General features: G+C 39.7%; 1 protein-coding gene across 2 annotated transcripts in view; it reads left to right on the top strand.

The window, feature by feature from the left end:
* Positions 1–414: 414 nt before the first annotated feature.
* RAB21 (RAB21, member RAS oncogene family) overlaps positions 415–18640 on the top strand; it is a 30602-nt gene continuing 12376 nt past the window's right edge. For both annotated transcript variants that reach the window (XM_043446278.1, XM_043446279.1), the window contains exons 1-4: positions 415–826; positions 10099–10158; positions 10893–11000; positions 13680–13743. In XM_043446278.1, the coding sequence (XP_043302213.1) occupies positions 677–826; positions 10099–10158; positions 10893–11000; positions 13680–13743 (382 nt within the window). In that variant the 5' untranslated portion in view covers positions 415–676. The remainder of the gene's footprint in view (positions 827–10098; positions 10159–10892; positions 11001–13679; positions 13744–18640) is intronic.

The raw sequence follows: 18640 nt of genomic DNA, 5'->3' as shown, positions 1-18640 counted from the left end.
CAGGAGTCCAGGTGGTCTGGGGACCTGAAAGAAATTCAATAGTTAGGATTTGGGATCCCACAGAGGAAGACTGTCAAGATACTGAGGGGGTCACCTCGGCAAAATCGTTTTACCGGGACCTCCGGAAGGGAGAGGTCATTAGCCTCGTGAACATCCCCCGGGCAAGAACGAGAACATTGTGTACTTGAACATTCCACCTGAGCTGGGCTCGCCTCAAATTCCTCATTCCTCATTGTATGCAGGCTCCCACCAGCTGCAGAGAGGTGGCGGCCCGCAGACAGCCGAGCTCCGCCGGAGAGGGCCCGCAGGGTCTCGCTCGGGCCCGCGGCCGCGGTCCGCAGGCCCCGCCCACGCCCAGACGCGCTCCGGGGCCGCCCCCGTCGCGGCCGTCACGTGACCCGACGTGTGACGTAGGAGGAAGGAGACGCCATTAGAGGGAGGCGGAGAGCGAGCGTTCCTCGCCTCTCCCCCGGTTCCTGACGTGGTGCCCGGGGCCCTTCACACTCGGACTTTCCTCTCGGCGCTTCCAGGCCTCTCCCGGAGGCGGCAGTGGGGACGGCGCCCGGGGCGGGGGGCGCCGGTGCGGAGGGGCTGCGCGGGCCGCGGCTGTGAAGGTGCCGCGGCGTCTGGGGAACTCGGCGCGGCGCTAGGGCTCGGGCGGCGGGGACGCGACGGGATGGCTGCGGCCGGCGGCGGCGGGGCGGCGGCGGGCCGAGCCTACTCGTTCAAGGTGGTGCTGCTGGGGGAAGGCTGCGTGGGTAAGACGTCGCTGGTGCTGCGCTACTGCGAGAACAAGTTCAACGACAAGCACATCACCACCCTGCAGGTGCGGGCCGCGGGGGGCGGGGGCGGCGTCTCGGGGCCCCTGCGCCTCCGCGCCTCAGGGGACTTTGCCACCGCGGTCCTCTGGGTCGGGGCGCCCAGATCCCAGGCCTGTCCCCTCCGCCTGCGCATTGCCTTTGCGGTCTCACCCTGGGAAGACGCGTAGTCGGGGCAGCCCGGAGACGGTACAGGCTCTCGGGAGAGAAGTGGAAGGGCCCTGAAAAGTCCCCAGGGTCCCCAGAGTGGCTGCGCATGTGGTGGGGTCCCGGTCGTGGGGCTAGTTTTTCCTCTCTGACTCGCTTCCGCTTGGGCCCTAGGTGCCTTCACCCTGCAGTCAGTCAACCGAGCGTCAGCCCTTTTTCTTTCTTTCGGAATTAGGAACTTAGCTGCGGGTTTGATTTTGCGAACTAGGTGATGTGTAACTTCAGCACTTACTGATGACTAAGTGTTTGTGCAAGTTCCATTTTGTCCTGTCTTCGAACAACGCGCCGATTGGCAAGACTTTTCTCTCTGGAGGGATTTTGAAATGACCGCTTGCTGGTGAGGGTTACGCAGTTCCATTGCAGCCTGCGTGGGTCTGACTTGTGGGTCACTTATATTCACCGATGCGGGTCGACCCATATTCACGTGGAAACGTCATACGAATACTGGCCAACAATTGGTCCTCAAGCTAACAGCTTTACTGCTGCTGTTTATTTTCTTTGCTTGTAAATGTAGGGCCAGCTTTCATTTGCAGATACATGATTGTTAGTCAGAAAAGTGTTAAAATGTAATCACTAATTGAGCGTGAAATCAGTTTGCACGTGTTAGAAGAAAAATACCCAACGAATCCGCCCTGATCAGTTTCATCAGAGGCAGTCAAGTCTACTGGACTTTGAGCCTGATTGCACCTCTATTCGTTTAACTAGCTGTGTGATTTTGCGCAAGTTAATTAACCTATCTGTGCCTGTGTTTCTCCATCTGTTAAAATGGCCATAATAATAGAATATAGTTCATAGGATCGTCAGGACAAATATTCATAAACGCACCTAGGACCTGGCCCAGTGTAAGTGCTCCATCTTTATTATTACTACCCCAAATTGCGCAATAGGTGTTAATTAGTGATTGTGTAGTGTGTAAGTCCATGGACACTATTTGATAGAATGCAGTTTCTTAATTGTGGCATTAGATGTTTGATGCTATTTTTAAACTACTGAGTCTAGAATTTACAAAGACGCTCTGATTCTGATTCCATGTTCTATTTTTACTCGTCTGTTTTTACTTCTGTATAAAGCATACGATCTGAAAGAGCGAATGTCGGGAACCTGGGTAGTTTTTTTGTTGTTGTTGTTTTCCTGCATTTTTGTACAAGGTCACTTAACACAATTTTAATAATTACGGTTGAGTGTTGCTAGAGAGATAAAGGAAATTTATAGGTTCAATACCTATGATCAGTTGGAAATTTCAAAATTTATTAAGGTAAAGTAATAATAGCCAACATTTAGTGAGTTCTTACTGTGCTGAGTATTTTACTTTTCTTCTGTTCTTGTAACAGCCTGTGAGGTGGATAGTTTTATTAGCCTCATTTTACAGATGCTGAAACAGGCATGGTTAAGTTGAGTAACTTGTTGGTCATCATATTGCTACAAGTCTTGGTTCTCAAGCTGAAATTTGAATCCAGTTTAGATTTAAAATTTTGGAGCACTGTTTCTGGATGTTGGTAAACCACCCCTTAGTGATTTCTTTTGTGCTACAGATCTTAGAGAAAAGAGAAGACCATTTTAATTGAGCTCTTAATTTTTTTAAAAAGATAATTTAGCCCTTCAGCCTAAAAATTACACTTATACATTCCAAAAATATCCTCAAAGCTTTTAGCTGGGTTCAGATTTTTAAATGTCTGAGAGGAAACCTCTGCAATCTACATAGATCTCAAAGCATAGCATGTAACTCTGATCACAAACATTATCTGGATTATGTTCTAGAATTGAGGATTTTGCTGTGTACCAACATATGGAAACAGCATTATATACAGTCTCCTTCTCTTGGATATCAGATCATTTCATCTTTTCAGTCTTTTCAGAGAAATCTGATTTCAGTGAGACCCATAGAGAGTCTTGTATACCTTTCATTCCAGATGGAGAGGAACTAATGCATCATAAGATGTGAGAGAAAGAATTTCCCTTTTTACTTAGCAAAAAGAACTACCTACTACTTATCTTTGTAAAATACTTTGTGTTTTGGTTGCAAAGTACACTCTCAAGCATTCCTGTTTTAAAGACTAAAAGGAACCTAAGATAGTTTATGGTTTACTATTTCAGTCTTTTGTTTAATATTTCAGTCAAGTGATTGCCTAGTTTAGTCTGAACATCTTGGAGGTGAGATGAGCTGATACAGAAGGTGGAAAACAATGTATCCTGAGATAGCATGTTTCATTTTTGGACAGATTACTTTCCAGTTCATTTTTCCCTGTCTAGATAGAAAATCTGTTTCCCTGCTTTCTGAATCTTAGTCACACATGGCATCCCTTCTGATAGTTGAAGATGGCTATACATCTCCTTGAGTTTTGTCTTCTCTTGGTAAACAGTTCTGGTTCCTTTTACTAGACCGCCTGTAACATTGTTCTAAGTCATATCATTATTTTGACATCTCTTCTGGATACTTGATATTTAATCATTGCCCTCTTTTCTTAAAATTTGATAGCTTAAGCTGCAGAAATGACTCTTAGTGTGGTTTGAACTGTGCAAAAAAGTGCAGGCTGTCACCTCCCCTGTGGAGAATCCTTTTCTAACTCCGAAGTAGAAAAGATCCTATGAGTTTTTGGGCTGCCACATTGATTAATATTGGGTCTGCTGTCTTAGTTTTGTTTGCCGAATCACTTTTCATAATCAGAACCATCCATCATCTTTCCTTTTAGAACTCTAACTGGAATTCCACCTCTCTGCCTCCTGAAGTCTAGGGTAGGTGCCTGTCATTTGATTAACAAAGCAGTGCTGTAAAGTTGGTTGGGAAGACAGTATCCTAAGAGTTTGCAAGTGAGAAAACAAAGACTTGGGTTAGATTTCTGAGGGCCTATGTATAGTGATGGTGTAACTATTTTTTTCTTAATCTATGTCAGCTACTTTTTTTTTTTTAAATTCATACACCTTAACCTCCAGAGTAACACTTGGCATTCAGACTCTAGCAGTTAGTTTTATACTCAGCTAGGAATCTTAATTTCCTTGTTTATAAGATTAATGTTTCAAATGTGTGAAAGATCTTCTAAGGTAGTACTGGAAGCCACTTAAAAGATTCAGCCAATTTGTTTACAATGTCTTTATAAAATCTTTCCTTTTTCCCTCAGTATTTTACTAGATATATGTGGGCTATGGAAGGGTGGGTGATTTTTTTTTTTTTAAGAAGAGTTTTTCTGAATTATTGCTTTGAACTTCTAACACATAACTGTTCTATATCTAACTTATTTTCTGCTGTATGTTTTGAGCTAGTCCTTCGAAGTGACTTTTTGACTCCTCAAAGTATTTACTTGGACTCTAAACTGATTATAATAGCTCTTTATGGAAGCTAAAGATAAGAAATGAGGTAGTCAAGCACCCAGCTTAGTTTTCTTTCTTTTTTTAAATTAAAAATATTTGATATATAGCATTTTATAAACTTAAGTTGTGTAACATGTTGATTTGTTACCTTTATATACTGTACCATGATTTTGACCTTGTAGAAAGTCATCTTAGTTTTCTGGTAGCTCATTTTTATTGCCTTGCTAGAGAGGACTCATTTTATGAGTTACCTGACTGAACCCTTTCATGTCCGCAACTTCAGCTGAAAGGAGTCAGTGGATTACGCCCGCCACTCCCAGCCCCACTTGCATAATCTTAGCCCCTGATCAGGGAAAGACCGGGGCCATGAAAGCACAAAGTCCTAACCCCTGGACACCAGGGAACTCCCAATAGATGCTTTAAATCCTTAAGCCAGAAACAATGTTAGTAACTGTAGCAAAAGTAATATAACTGGAAAGTCTATTGAATTTAGATAAAGACAGTTGGATATTTGTCTACAGTTGTTACTATACTGCATTAGGTATTTTGTTTTGCCAAAAGAACAAGTGGTTTGGCCAAAAAAAAACCCAGAAAAACATTAAAACTTTGATGAAACCAGATATGAAAAGACTTTCACTTGGCAAATTCAATTTATTCTTATTACATCTCACCTATAAGCATTTTTTAAAAATAGAGATTAAAAAAGTACCCATCATGACTTCAAATAAAGTGCTGGGTAAATAAGCATCAGGTGCGAATGACAGATGTCTAATAAGATTGATAAATCTCTTAATCCACCTAAAGTTTGGAAGATGAAATCTTTGGAATTAGAAGAAATAGTGATGCTGTAACTCAGAGTTTTCAGGTGGTGCGCTGGTAAAGAATCCATCTGCCAATGCAGAAAGTGCAAGACAGGTGGGTTTGATCTCTGGGTCTGGAAGAGCCCCTGGAGTAGGAAATGACAACCTGCTCCAGTATTCTTGCCGGCGATAATTCTATAGACAGAGGACCCTGGCAGGCTGCAGTCCATGGGGTCGCAAAGAGTTGGACATGACTGAGCAACCAAGCATGCTACACACAAACACAACTCAGGGTTTGGAGGACTAAAGTGAGAAACGTACCACTGCTTTGATTCTCATTGTTTGTGGCTACCCTGAGAGTATTTTGGGAGATGAGTTGGTGTCCAGGAGCACTCAGTCCAAGTGGAGGAGAGCCAGCTTAAGAACGTGTGTGTTCTAGAATAGGCAGCTTTGTGCAGTGGGAAAAGGCAGACAGCCTTCCACCCACTGCAGTACCTGACTGAGTTGTCTGACCTTGGGTGAGTCACTGTATTTCTTTAAATCTCGGATCCACACCTGTGAAATAGGGCTAATTGCCTACTTCACAGGGTTCTTACTAATACAAAAATAAAATGAGAAAGACGAAGCGTGGTGGCACATAATATGTACTATTTTTTTTCTTCCCATATTCCTCGAAACCTTTGAATTGACATTGTTTATGCCACTCTCCCCTTCTCTTTCTCAGTGGGGTTCTTTCACTGAGATGTTGCCAGGGCTTTATAAAAAAATTTTTTTTTTTATATGTGCATATGAGCTGTTTTCTTGAGTGTTGAGTGGGTTCATGGCTTTTATCTGATTCTCAAAGCAGTTCATGATTATACCTTCCTCCCATTTTTACTACCATGTAGTAGAATTAAGAACCTCTGCCCCAGAGTATTACATAACCATGAATGGTATCTCAGTAGCTTGGCCAAATTAAGTATGCCTCATAGAGGTAGTTGGGGGGAGAAAAAAGAGATTTCAACCTTCTGGTCATTTGCAGCTGTCTTGATGTCATGTTAAATCTTTCCACTTTATTCTCAACTGTAATTATTTTTAAAACAGAAGATGTTTGTTCTTTAAAAAATATCCATGAAATATTAAGAATTTAGGATTTATATAAAATGAGATGATTTGTATTACAGAAGAACTCTTTCCATAGAGAGAGTCTTAAGTTTTTTTGTTATGAAGACAGAAGGAAAAGATTTAGTGAGTACCGTGTTACAGTGTGCTTTCCTGGTGCATCAGATATTTGAGTTAAAATAATTTGGTTTATAAGGAAACTATTTGAAACATATCTTTCACATAACTTGAATTATACCAGGCACGCTGTAGATGCATTTATCTACAGTAACAGCATTTGCAGGTCTACTGTGGGCAGCACTGTGGTTCCCCCTGCCCCCTCGGTTAGAGAAGTGTTCATTCACATCTCAGTCTGGCAGGTACCACAGCACAGTGCCTGTGAGTCATGCCTGGAGCCAGACCGCCTAGATTTCAAATCCTACTCTGTCGCTTGTGACCTTGAACAAGATACTTAACATTCCTTTGTCTCTGTGTCCACTTCTATAATATTTGGATAATAACTATATCTAATCACAGAGTTTTACGAGAAGTGAATTAATATTGAAAAGTATTTAAAACACTGCCCATGTCATTGTAAGCACTGTGAAAGTGGTAAATAAAAATATATAATCTAGTTAACAGAATACGTATACCCATGAAAAGATAACTTAAAATATGAGGTGGTATGTGCTGTATATTGTAAGATTAGGTTCCCTAAAGTTCTGCTGCATAGAGAAATCCAGTGTGGGCTGTATGGGTGGTATGAGACAATTAAAAAATTCAGAGAAGATTATTATAGGTCTGTGAACTGGTCTTGGATAGATGAGATTAAGATAGAAACTAAAGAATAGGCCCAAGTTAGAGAGGAATTTTATGAACAAACAGAATTGGAGGGAATATATAGTATAGACTCTATAAATACTGGAAGCTTTCTAGGAAGATAGATGTAGACAAATGGTGGAGGTCCTTGGATACAAAGATAAGGCTCTGAGATTTTTATTTCTATATTAGGGCTCCCTGACTTTCCTAAAGGAGAAGCTTATGAATGACTTTGTAAAAAGTGCATTGCACAGTACTTGGTGAAAGGTAAGCATTCAGTAACTGTTAGCTGGTATTAGCAATAGCAGTAGAAATGACTGTGTAGTGTCTCACTGTATCGATGGGCTACATTTGTATATTTTTTAAAGAATTGCCTAGTGATAGATACTTAGGTTATTTTGTTCCATTTTCTTTATTGCTTTTTCTAAAGAATCAGTGCTCTAATGAGCACTCTTTCCATAAAATTATTCTATACATCCATGGTTCCTTAGGAGAGACTTAGCACTGTCTCTCAACTCACCATGGAAAATGATGGTAAGTTTCAGAAGGAGTGGTAGAAAGGAAATGATGGAGCTCTCCCAGCTATAATTCACTTCCCTCTGCTGAGAAATCCCCACAAAACTCTTGACAAAAGGCTTTTATGATATTACCTGCCAGCAGGATGTAGTTCAAGTATACTAATGTAAAGTGATAACTTATTAGAGAACTCAGCTATGGATGTGGTAAGGGCTTTTTGTTTTTGTTTGTTTGCTTGTTTTTATTTTTAACCATGGAGGTTTGGGGAAGATAATGTGGCATGTAGACTAGAGAACCAGAGTGTGAGGTGAGACCAAAGGTATTTATATTTATGACTTAATATGAGACTGGTGGTCATAGAACTTGAGAGGAAATATGAAGACAAGACTTGATCAGTTTTTTTGGAATATGGGATGACAGGGAAGGAAGAATATTCAGTGATGATATTCCTGAGATGTTAAACCTCAGTGCCTTGGAGAATGTGATTAAAATACTAATGTTACAGTGGAAAGCCAATTTTGGAGGGAAGATCAGTTTAATTTTAAATATGTTTGAAAGAGGAGAAATAGGCATTTAACTTTACTTATCTATTAAACATTTGTATAGGAGTCAGATTTTGAGTTTCTTTATATAACAATGATAGTGAAATAGGGCAAATGGTTGAGTTCAAATAAATTATACAACTGATAAGTGGCAAAGCTGAGATTCAAATCCAAAGTTCTGCTTCAAAGTTGATATTCTTAACCCTTATGCTATGAGTGGGAAATATTCCTTCATTCATATTTATTGTCATAACATGTATTTGGTCTTCTTATTTTCCAAGTTATTTCCTTTGTTGTTTTGCCATTGAATTAAATATTTTACCCTTTTCTATATAACCTCTGTTTTATTTAATAAAGTATCTTGAAGGTAGACATTCCTGGATTTGATCTCAGCTCTGCCATTTGTGATTCCTTTGTATCTGGATTCCTTAGTTAATCATTCAATCTAGTGGCCTTTTCTTAGTTTTTAATTTTCCTTGGTATATATACAGTAGAAAGTCCTTCCTAAAATCTAGGTTCTTTCTCCTTCAGTAATATCAGTAATTCACCATCCTAGCCTTTTTATCTGTTTTACTTTCCATCTCTGCACTTTCTTTTGTATCGATACACTTAAATGTGATAATCTCTGAATAGCTTTGAACTTGGTTCTTTGTTCCTTTTTTAAACATGTCAGCTGACTCAGGTTTCTGATTATATTCCCTCTTCAATTACTCTTGATTTTATTCTCTTTTCTATCTTAGTGCATTTAATTCAGGCCCTTTATGCTTTTCTTTCAAGCTTTAAAATAGCCTCCTGTCTTCCAGGTCTAGTCCTGTCTTTCTTCCTATCGTAGTCATTCTCTTAAAAATACAGATTTTACATGTCCTCACTGCTTAAAAGCCCTTCATTGATTCTTCATTGTCAACAGTATTATTTCCTAACATTTACTTCTTTGGATGAGTTAGGTGTTTCTTTAGGGGAAAAGAAGTCAAATGAGTTTGGGAAATACTTGTATAAATACAATTAGCCAGTCTTTCTTTTGGCAGACTCTCAGTGTGCACTGTGAATACACAAAGGGGATATGGAGCAATCCACAGCAGTCCGCAAATACACCTGACTGTAGTGTGCATTACAAAGAAAAACCAAAAACCTTGTCTAGAGTCTTGAAACAGCTTTTATTGAGACCCACAAGGTTAAGTCCATATCTTGAGATACGGAGTTTCAGGGTTTTTTGATTCAACCTTTTCCTAACTTTAGAGTTTCATCTCTGGCATACGCCAGACCAGCTTGGAGTTTCCTGTGGCATGGTGAGTTACATGTTTCAGGCTTCAGTGGTTTCACCTGTCTGTCAGGAAAAACCCTACTACTCATAAAGAGGAGCTCATTACTTTCTTACTGAAGCGTTTTGTGACTTATCCAGGCAAGCTTTACACTCCTTTCTCAGCATTTTCCTTATAGTGTACTTAGCAAGACCCTCCATTTTAACCAACCTCCTTACATTTTAATATTTGCAGTGGAACTGTAAGCTCTTTGAAAGCTGGAACTGTTTTCTTTCATTTCTGTGATAGTACCTGGTACAGTTTTTAGCTGTAGTTTAAATAATTGAATTGCAAAATAATTGCGGGAAAATTTCCAGTAGTAATGGTATTCATACAGCTAAGTAAACACCAGTAAACATTTCTTTTATTTCATCTTAGAAGTCTCTTAGACTCTTACTATAATGAGTAGGTTAGGTGGCATCAAATTAAATGCTAAGAAAATGTTTTAATGAGGGAAAAAAAAAACTAAAAATATTTAATGACCAGCTTTTGGGTACTTTTCATAACTTGTGTTCATAAAACAAAATATCTTTTTCTTAGAATAAAAATACTGTTCTGTTTTCAGTGGAAACAATGTTTAGTTATTAATAGAAACTCATGATTGCTTTTTCTCCCAGATAGCTTGTTTCATATGATATGATTCATTCATCTATAGTTTTTAGGATAAGAAGTTTTATGTAAAACATCATTTAATGTATATCTCTCTTCTTAGGCATCATTCTTAACAAAGAAGTTAAATATTGGTGGGAAGAGAGTAAATCTTGCTATATGGGTAAGTTAACGTTTTCAGCTGTATGAGTGAAGGCCTTTACCTGTTTTTCATACTCTAATAACTGATTGGCTTAAGACATAGGAATTTGAATTTCTGGGATTTTTTTGTTGTTGTTGTTAACTCAAGGTTAGCCAAAACCTTTTTTTTTTTTTAATTAAACATCTTTTCCCCCTAAAATCTGGCTAAGAATTCTATCTTGAATACACTTGTTATACGTGAATAATGCTGTCATAACTTTTCAACTGGAGAAGGGTGAACTCAAGGGATTCCATTTCAGAGAAAGAGGTGGACAGCCTGCCTGGCCTTTATCCCCCTGTCTCCATGTCCTAATCTTCCAAGGGAGTGGCTGGTGGAGACTAGGGCAAGGATAATGCAGTTTCTCCTTGTCTCCTCTCTCTATGGAGAACGTAAATTTAGTGCCAAGCCTGTTTCTGGCTTATAAGGCCATTGTGGTCATGCCAGCCCTTTGACAACTGAGTTGGCTTTTTAGTGAGGGTGGGAAAGATTGCTGAGGAGGAGGAGGGTTGGGGAGGGGAGAAGTAACCTTTACAAAACAGTAAAACATTGAATATTAATTATAACTTAAAATTTTTTATAGCTTGTTTCTTTTAGCAGTGTTTTGGGGTTATCTATAACTTTATACCCTAGTTTATAATTAGTCAGAAGCTCACTGTAGTTTAAATAATAGATATATGTTTTCTTCTGGTCTAATAAACGTTTGTTGCTTTATTTAGGATACAGCAGGTCAAGAGAGATTCCACGCATTGGGTCCAATTTACTACAGAGATTCAAATGGAGCTATTTTAGTTTATGATATAACAGATGAAGATTCTTTTCAGAAGGTACCTTGCTTACTTATGGGTGAACGACTTAATAGAGCAACAGTGATTTGTCAAGTCTGCATTAACGTGTTTGTTTAACAGTGTGATTAGCCTTGGCTTTAAAAGCATAGTTTGTACATAAATGATGATCAGTCATATTTTTTAATGGAGTATTTAATTCATGTTAACAGTATGGATATCATCTATTAATAGTTTATTATATGGCTTTCTCAGATATTGGAAAGGGAAATAATCTGAAGTAAAAGCTTCAGAAAAATACAGACGCCTTTTTTTCTCCTTATTGAAGAAAAATCACAAACTTTTTTTTTGATTCTGTACACACTGGGCACCTGAAAACTTGGTATTGCTGCACGGGTGGGTTCCGTAATGATGGGGAGGTAGAAGAAGAACTAAATCAAGTTTAAGCTCTTTTCTCCTCACTAGGTATCCTGGAGGATTCAATACAGATTTTAAAAGGAAAATCAACACAGTGTTTATTTTAAAGTACTTCGTTTTTATAAAGTTTTTGGGACCAAAAATGAGTGACCATTAAACTTAACCTCTGAATTCTCATCACAGTTAGGATTGTGACAGTTTACTTATTTGACCTTTTGAAAGCCTTTGGGAATAAGAAAAGATATGTAACTAAAGGGGGTAATTCCAAGGCGAAACTTTTCTTGCCTTGAGTTACAGGTTTGTACTTCTTGAAATTACTTGCCCTTTTTGTTTTTTATTTTTATTTGTTTCCTAGCATTTAATGGATGAAGCAGATATACAAGTGAGCCTTTGGATTATTAATGCCGTGTTGAAAAACAGGCCAAGGAGTAGAAAAATGAAAATAGGTAGCTTGCAGATTTAATGATATTTTAAAACATTTTATCTTTGGGATACTGTTTGTTATCTCTTCTATCCCTTCTTGCCTTTTTGGCATGGAAAGAAATGGTTTAAGTATTTTATTGACTAAAAGAAAGTGGAGTCATTTAGGTTGAAAAGTGACCAGTTATCTCTTGCTGCATAACAAAACCCCCCAAATTTGATGGCTTAAAACAACAATTATTTCTCATGGCTTTGAGGGTTGCCTGGGCTTCCCTTGTACCTCAGTTGGTAAAGAATCCGCCTGCAATGCAGGAGACCCTGATTCTATTCCTGGGTCGGGAAGATCCCCTGGAGAAGGGATAGGCTACCCACTCCAGTATTCTTGGGCTTCCCTTGTGGCTCAGTTGGTAAAGAATCTGCCTGCAATGCAGGAGACCTGGGTTTGATCCCAGGGTTGGGAAGATCCCCTGGAGAAGGGAAAGGCTACCCATTCTAGTATTCTGGCCCGGAAAATTCCATGGACTGTATAGTCCATGGGGTTGTAAAGAGTCGGACAGGACTGAGCGATTTTCACACTCTTTCTTTTCTGGACAAATCCTCTGCTCCGTGTGGTGTCAGTGGAGTCACTCAGAGTGCTGCATGAACTGGGGTTGGCTGGGTGGGGACCTGGATCCAAGAGGGCCTGGTTTTCCCCCATGTGCCTTCTCACTCCATTTGGTGTCTTGTTCTCCAGTACTCTGTCCACATGCTCTCATTAATCTGTATTCCAGCCAAACCTTATATGACAACTAGATCCCAAGAGAGAGCTGACAGACTTCCTAAGACTTTAGTCTGGAATTGGCATGGCGCTAGTGCTGCCAGATTCTCTTGGTCAAAGCAGGAGACTCGGCTAGAGCAGAGTCAGAGAAGAAATGGACTCTTCGCAGACAGTTTCTGACCCTCTGTAACCCATCACAGAGTGTATGGGTTAATGAATAGAATGCCTGTGGAGGGGAATCTGACTGCAGATGAAGAAGAATATTGGCTAGAGGTAGGGAATTCCCTGGCTAGTCCAGTGGTTACCCGTCGGTGGTGGCAGTGTCTAGAGACAGCTTTGGTTGTCACACCTGGCAGTGGCACTGGTGTCTAGCCGGTGGGAGGCCAGGGATGCTACTAAGCGTCATTCACTGCACAGGACAGCCCTCGCGGAGAGAGCTGGCAAAGCCAAAGTACCAGTGATGCTGAGGGTGAAGAAACCTATCACACACCAGAAGATAAAACTTTATTTTACTCTCTTTCTACTCCTGTACGTTTTGTTTTTCCTTTAAGTGTGTGTCACAGAAGCTCCTGTGCCTCTATTTTGGAACCAACTGGGGTATAAAAGACTTCTAATTAAGCTTGTATATGTGTGTATTTTTTTATTTTTATTTTTTTGGTTGCATCATGTGCCTTGTGGGATCTTGGTTTCCTGACCAGGGATTGAACCCTGGCCCTGAGCAGTAAAGCACTGAGTTCTAGCCGCTGGACCACTAGGGAATCCTCAAGCCCATACGTTCTTCAATCCAGTGTGATTCTACATGACCATCTCTTATCAGAGGCTGCAGTGGACATGCTTTTGCTCTGGTGCACAGCTTTGCTTAGATATGTGGACGATTTATGAAAGTTTGTAATTAGAGATGCTTCTCTTTATACTTAGTATGTAGATGGGAGAGAAATCTTTCCATTGGATGTGTGTGTCTGTGGTTTGCAATATACATGCTCCTATATAGTGAATCATTCCTAATAACTAAATATATGGACCATTAGACAGAATTTTGAGGTATTTTCGCAACATTGCATTTTGGGGTATTGTAATTGTAGTCATTGTAACAGGATTTGTTTTAATATTTACGCTTGTATACACAGGTTAAAAACTGGGTGAAAGAATTACGGAAAATGTTGGGAAATGAAATCTGTTTATGTATAGTAGGTAAGTGACAGTAATTTTTAAAAATGTCCTTTGTTTCTTTTATACTTTATTAAAGAATAGTAAATGAATAATTTTCATTTTAAAGTTACATGAGAAAAGAAGAATGGTATTTTAGTATTTAATATTTTAGAGTAATTTAGAATTTCGAAGGGATCTTTCAAGAGATTCAAGCATCTGTAATTCAAGGAATGCCCTTGGGGGAGCAGCTGGGAATCCCTGAACATGTAGGGCTTTGAGTCTCCCAGCCTTGCTTCAGCTTGACCTTTAGTTTTTCATCGTAAGATTATTTTAGAAAATAAGAGAGCTTGGCAGCTACAGTATAATTACAATCAGTGACTCAGGCTGTGTTCTCGTCATACTGTCGTTGTTCAGTGGCTGAGTTGTGTCCGACTCTTTGCAGCCCCATGGCCTGCAGCACGCCAGGCTCTTCTGTCCTCCACTGTCTCCCAGAGTTTGCTCAAATTCATCTCCATTAAATGGGTGATGCTATCTAATCGTCTTCTTTTCTGCCACTCCCTTCTCCTTTTGCTTCAGTCTTTCCCAGCAGCAGGGGCTTTGCCAGTGAGTTGGCTCTTCACTCAGGTGGCCAAAGTATTGGAGTGTCAGCTTCAGCATCAGTCCTTACAGTGAATATTCAGTGTTGATTTCTTCTAGGATGGACTAGTTTGATCTTCTTGCTGTCCAAGGGACTCTCAGAAGTCTTGAAGAGCACAGGTCAAAAGCATCAATTGTTCAGCACTCAGCCTTCTTTATGGTCCAACTCAACATTCATACGTGACTACTGGAAAAACCATAGCTTTGACTGCATAGACATTTGTCAACAAATTGATGTCACTACTTTTTAATACACTGTCTAGGTTTGTCATTGCTTACCTTCCAAGGAACAATTGTCTTTTTATTTTGTGGTGGCAGTCACTATGCACCGTGATTTTGGAGCCCAACAAAAGAAAATCTGTCAGTGTTTCCACTTTTTCCCCATCTATTTGCCATGAAGTGATGGGGCCAGATGCTATGATTTTAGTTTTTTGAATGTTGAGTTTTAAACCAACTTTTTCACTCTCCTCTTTCACCCTAATCAAGAGGTTCTTTAGTCCTCTTCACTTTTTGCCATTAGAGGAGTATCATCTGCATATCTGAGGTTGTTGATATTTCCCCCAGCAACCTTGATTCCAGCTTGTGCTTCATCCAGCCTGGCATTTTGCATGATGTACTCTGCATAGAAGTTAAATAAGCAGGGTGACAGAACACAGCCTTGTCGTACTCCTTTTCCAATTTGGAAGTAGTCTGTTGTTCCATGTCCGGTTCTAACTGTTGCTTCTTGACCTGCAAACGGGTTTCTCAGGAGACAGGTAAGGTGGTCTGGTATTCCCATCTCTTTAACAATTTTCCACAGTTTCTTGTGATCCACTCAGTCAAAAGCTTTAGCGTAGTCAATGAAGCAGAAGTAGATGTTTTTCTGGAACTTCCTTGCTTTCTCCATCATGCAACAAATGTTGGCAGTTTGATCTCTGGCTTCCTCTGCCTCTTCGACACCCACCTTGTACATCTGGAAGTTATCAGTTCATGTACTATTGAAGCCTACCTTGAAGGATTTTGAGCATTACCTTACTAGCATGTGAAATGAGTGCAATTGTGCGGTAGTTTGAACATTCTTTGACATTGCCTTTCTTTGGGATTGGAATGAAAACTGACCTTTTCCAGTCCTGTTGCCACTGCTGGATTTTCCAAATTTACTGACATATTGAGTGCAGCAGCATCACCTATTAGGATTTTAAATAGCTAAGTTGGAATTCCGTCACCTCCACTACTTTGCTCTTAGTCATGCTTCCGAAGGCCCACTTGACTTCACGCTTCAGGATGTCCAGTTCTAGTTATCTGGGTCACTGAGAACTTTTTTGTACAGTTTTTGTGTGTATTCTTGTTACCACTTCTTAGTCTCTTCTGCTTCTGTTAGGTCTTTACCATTTCTGTCCTTTATCGTGCCCATCCTTTTATGAGATGTTTCCTTGATAGCTCCAGTTTTCTTGAAGCAATCTTTAGTCTTTGCTGCTCTATAGTTTTCCTCTATTTCTTTGCATTGTTCATTGAAGAAGGCCTTCTTATCTCTCCTTGCTATTCTGTGGAACTCTGCACTCAGTTGGGTTTATCTTTCCCTTTCTTCCTTGCCTTTTGCTTCTCTTCTTTCCTTGGCTGTTAGTAAAGCCTCCTGAGACAACCACTTTGCCTTCTTGCATTTCTTTTTCTTTGAGATGATTTTGGTTACTGGTTCCTGTACAGTGTTACAAACCTACGTCCATAGTTCTTCAGACACTGTGTCTACCAGATCTAATCCCTTGAATCTGTTCTTGTTACATTTAACTATACATATTTTTGAGTTAAGGACTCCAAAGGTGACTCTTGACTCCAAAGATGAAAGTAGACCATGATTCACTAGAGTGGAGGAATATTCTTAATGGGTAAAGTAAGAGAACTCTAGAACTCTGTCTTGGACTTCTGGCATTGCTCTTTGGTTCCTTTTTTGTTTAGATTTTTTGTTTGTTTGTTTGTTTGTTTGTTTAGATTTTTATCTCTAAGATTGCATATGCTTTTTAGCAGTCATGTCAGCTTAATTTGTCTTTTATATAGATTATAGTTAACAAAAATCAGAATTTCGTTTTTATAAGTATTGCTCTTCTGTTAGGCTTTTCCTGTCTTCCTGCATATCTGTTACATAAACCTAAGTGTAAGATTCAACTTGCCATATGCTTCTGACTGTTTATGCTTGACATATTTATAATCTACTAGCTTTTTCATGTGTAAATTAGATGCTTAACCTTCTCGGTCCTTATCTAAACCACTAATAATGTGTAAATCAGGAATAGAGAACTCCATCCGTTGCTAGCAGAGACTTTCCCCCCTAGTTTTATTTAATCCATTGATCAGCACTCTTGGCTGTGGTTGCTCTATTTAATAGAATATTTTGTTAATAGTCTGTTCTCAACATTTGTATGTTTGTTAAACATACATTTATTAATAACTACTTACCACTTGTTGAGTGCCAGGTACTGTTCTAAGAACTACACCGTTATTATTTCATTTAGGCCCCCTGACAACACTGCAAGAAGGCATTGTTGCCATTGCCATTTTACACGTGAGGAAATGGACCTAGCGAACGTGACAGTTCCCAGACTGCATAGTATGTAGAGAGAGGCCTGGGGTTTTAGTTTAGGCCTGTCTGCTCCTTCAGGCCCGTATGCTTAACCAACAATATGTGTACACACTTGCTGGTGTGTACCAGGCTTTGGGAGTAATATAGTGAATAAGTTAAAAAATAGGGGGAAAAAAAATAGATACGGTCCTTGTCGTCCCAGAGCTTATTGTGTAGGGTGAGAAAGAAAAACAAGCTGTTATTGTATATTGTGATATATGCTGTGAAGGGGTAAGGGGAGGGTGCTGTGATAACACAAAGGGAAACCCAACTAAATTGGGGGGTGGGGTGGGTAAAGAATTTCCTAAGCCAGTCAGGATTGTGATAAGAAGTGTGTTAATTATCATGGGCTTTAAGTCTCTCATAACTGTGTTGATTTTTCATTTGATCATTCACTGTGATGAATATGGCTGATTTTAATAACTACTCTCCATTGTATATGTACTATTTACTGGGCCTTTTACATTATATCTTATTTTCACATAAACCTTAGAAAGTTTATTAGCTGCATTTGTACAAAGTGAGACTAAGAGGGGTGAAGTAATATGCCCCAAATCGTATAGTTTTGAAATGAGCCAGAAGTTAAAGCGAAATTTATCAGATTTAAAAGTTTCCACTAGGCCGCATTCCATCCTTTATTTTGTCTAAGCAAAATAAAGTCCTCTTTATTGCTATTAGCCATCTGCCCTTAGCAATGGGCATATCCCTTCCATGTTCTTTATTAAAATAGGTATTTTTAAAGAAGAAAAAGTTTTTAGTGTTCTTAGCAGGATAGCCTTTTCTTCTCCAATGGCTTCAGCCCTCAGAAAGTATACAGTACTCTCAAGTAGGTGCTTATTTTGGTGTTTTCAGGTGTTTAAGCCTATTGGAATGTTCCCAATGTGGCCACAGAGTAGTATTGAAACAGAAGTGAAGTGAAGTGGCTTAGTCGTGTCTGACTCTTTGCGACCCCATGGACTGTAGCCTGTCCTCCATCCATGAGATTTTCCAGGCAAGAATACTGTAGTGGGTTGCCATTTCTTTCTCCACGGGATCTTCCTGACCGAGGGATCGAACCTGGGTCTCCAGCACTGCAAGCAGACTCTTTATCATCTGAGCTATCAGGGAAATAATCCTCAAAGCTGCCAGCTTTAGCTCTCTTGCCTTCAAACAAACACAGGAGCTACAAAGGTCTTGAACTTTGGAAAGGTATCAGTCACTGACAGGCAGTTTTGTGACTTAGTCTGTGCTGTTAATCCATCATGAGCACTTACTGTTCAAAGAAATAGTAGTTACTTAGTAGAAGGATTTTTTTGTTTAAAATATTAATTGTGTTATTAAAATAGTCAGCAATTTTAACAATAACAGATTTGGGGAACCCCTGGTGGCCCAGTGTTTAGGACTTGGCGCTTTCCCTGCTGTGGCCCGGGTGCAGTCTCTGGCTGGGTAACCAAGATACTGCAAGCCATGGTGGCGGGCCAAAAAATCTAAAAGAAAATAACTGGCTTTATTAAAGTTGGCTAAGTTTAAAATGCTATTAAATAATAAAGCAGTGTCTCGGTTTTTCCAGAATATTCATTTGAGGCAGTAAGGTGATTGTCTACTTTCCCTAACCTCATTTTTAAAAAGTAGATGTTAGTAATTCTGGAAGATTTTGAAAAAAAAATAAAAAGAGAGACATTTAAGCTCTATCAAACCAACTCAGAGGGTTTTCGTTAACTTCAACGAGTG

The sequence above is a fragment of the Cervus canadensis genome, chromosome 25 (genome assembly GCF_019320065.1).
Source record: "Cervus canadensis isolate Bull #8, Minnesota chromosome 25, ASM1932006v1, whole genome shotgun sequence".
Taxonomy (NCBI): domain Eukaryota; kingdom Metazoa; phylum Chordata; class Mammalia; order Artiodactyla; family Cervidae; genus Cervus; species Cervus canadensis.
This window is presented reverse-complemented; position numbering and strand designations above follow the sequence as displayed.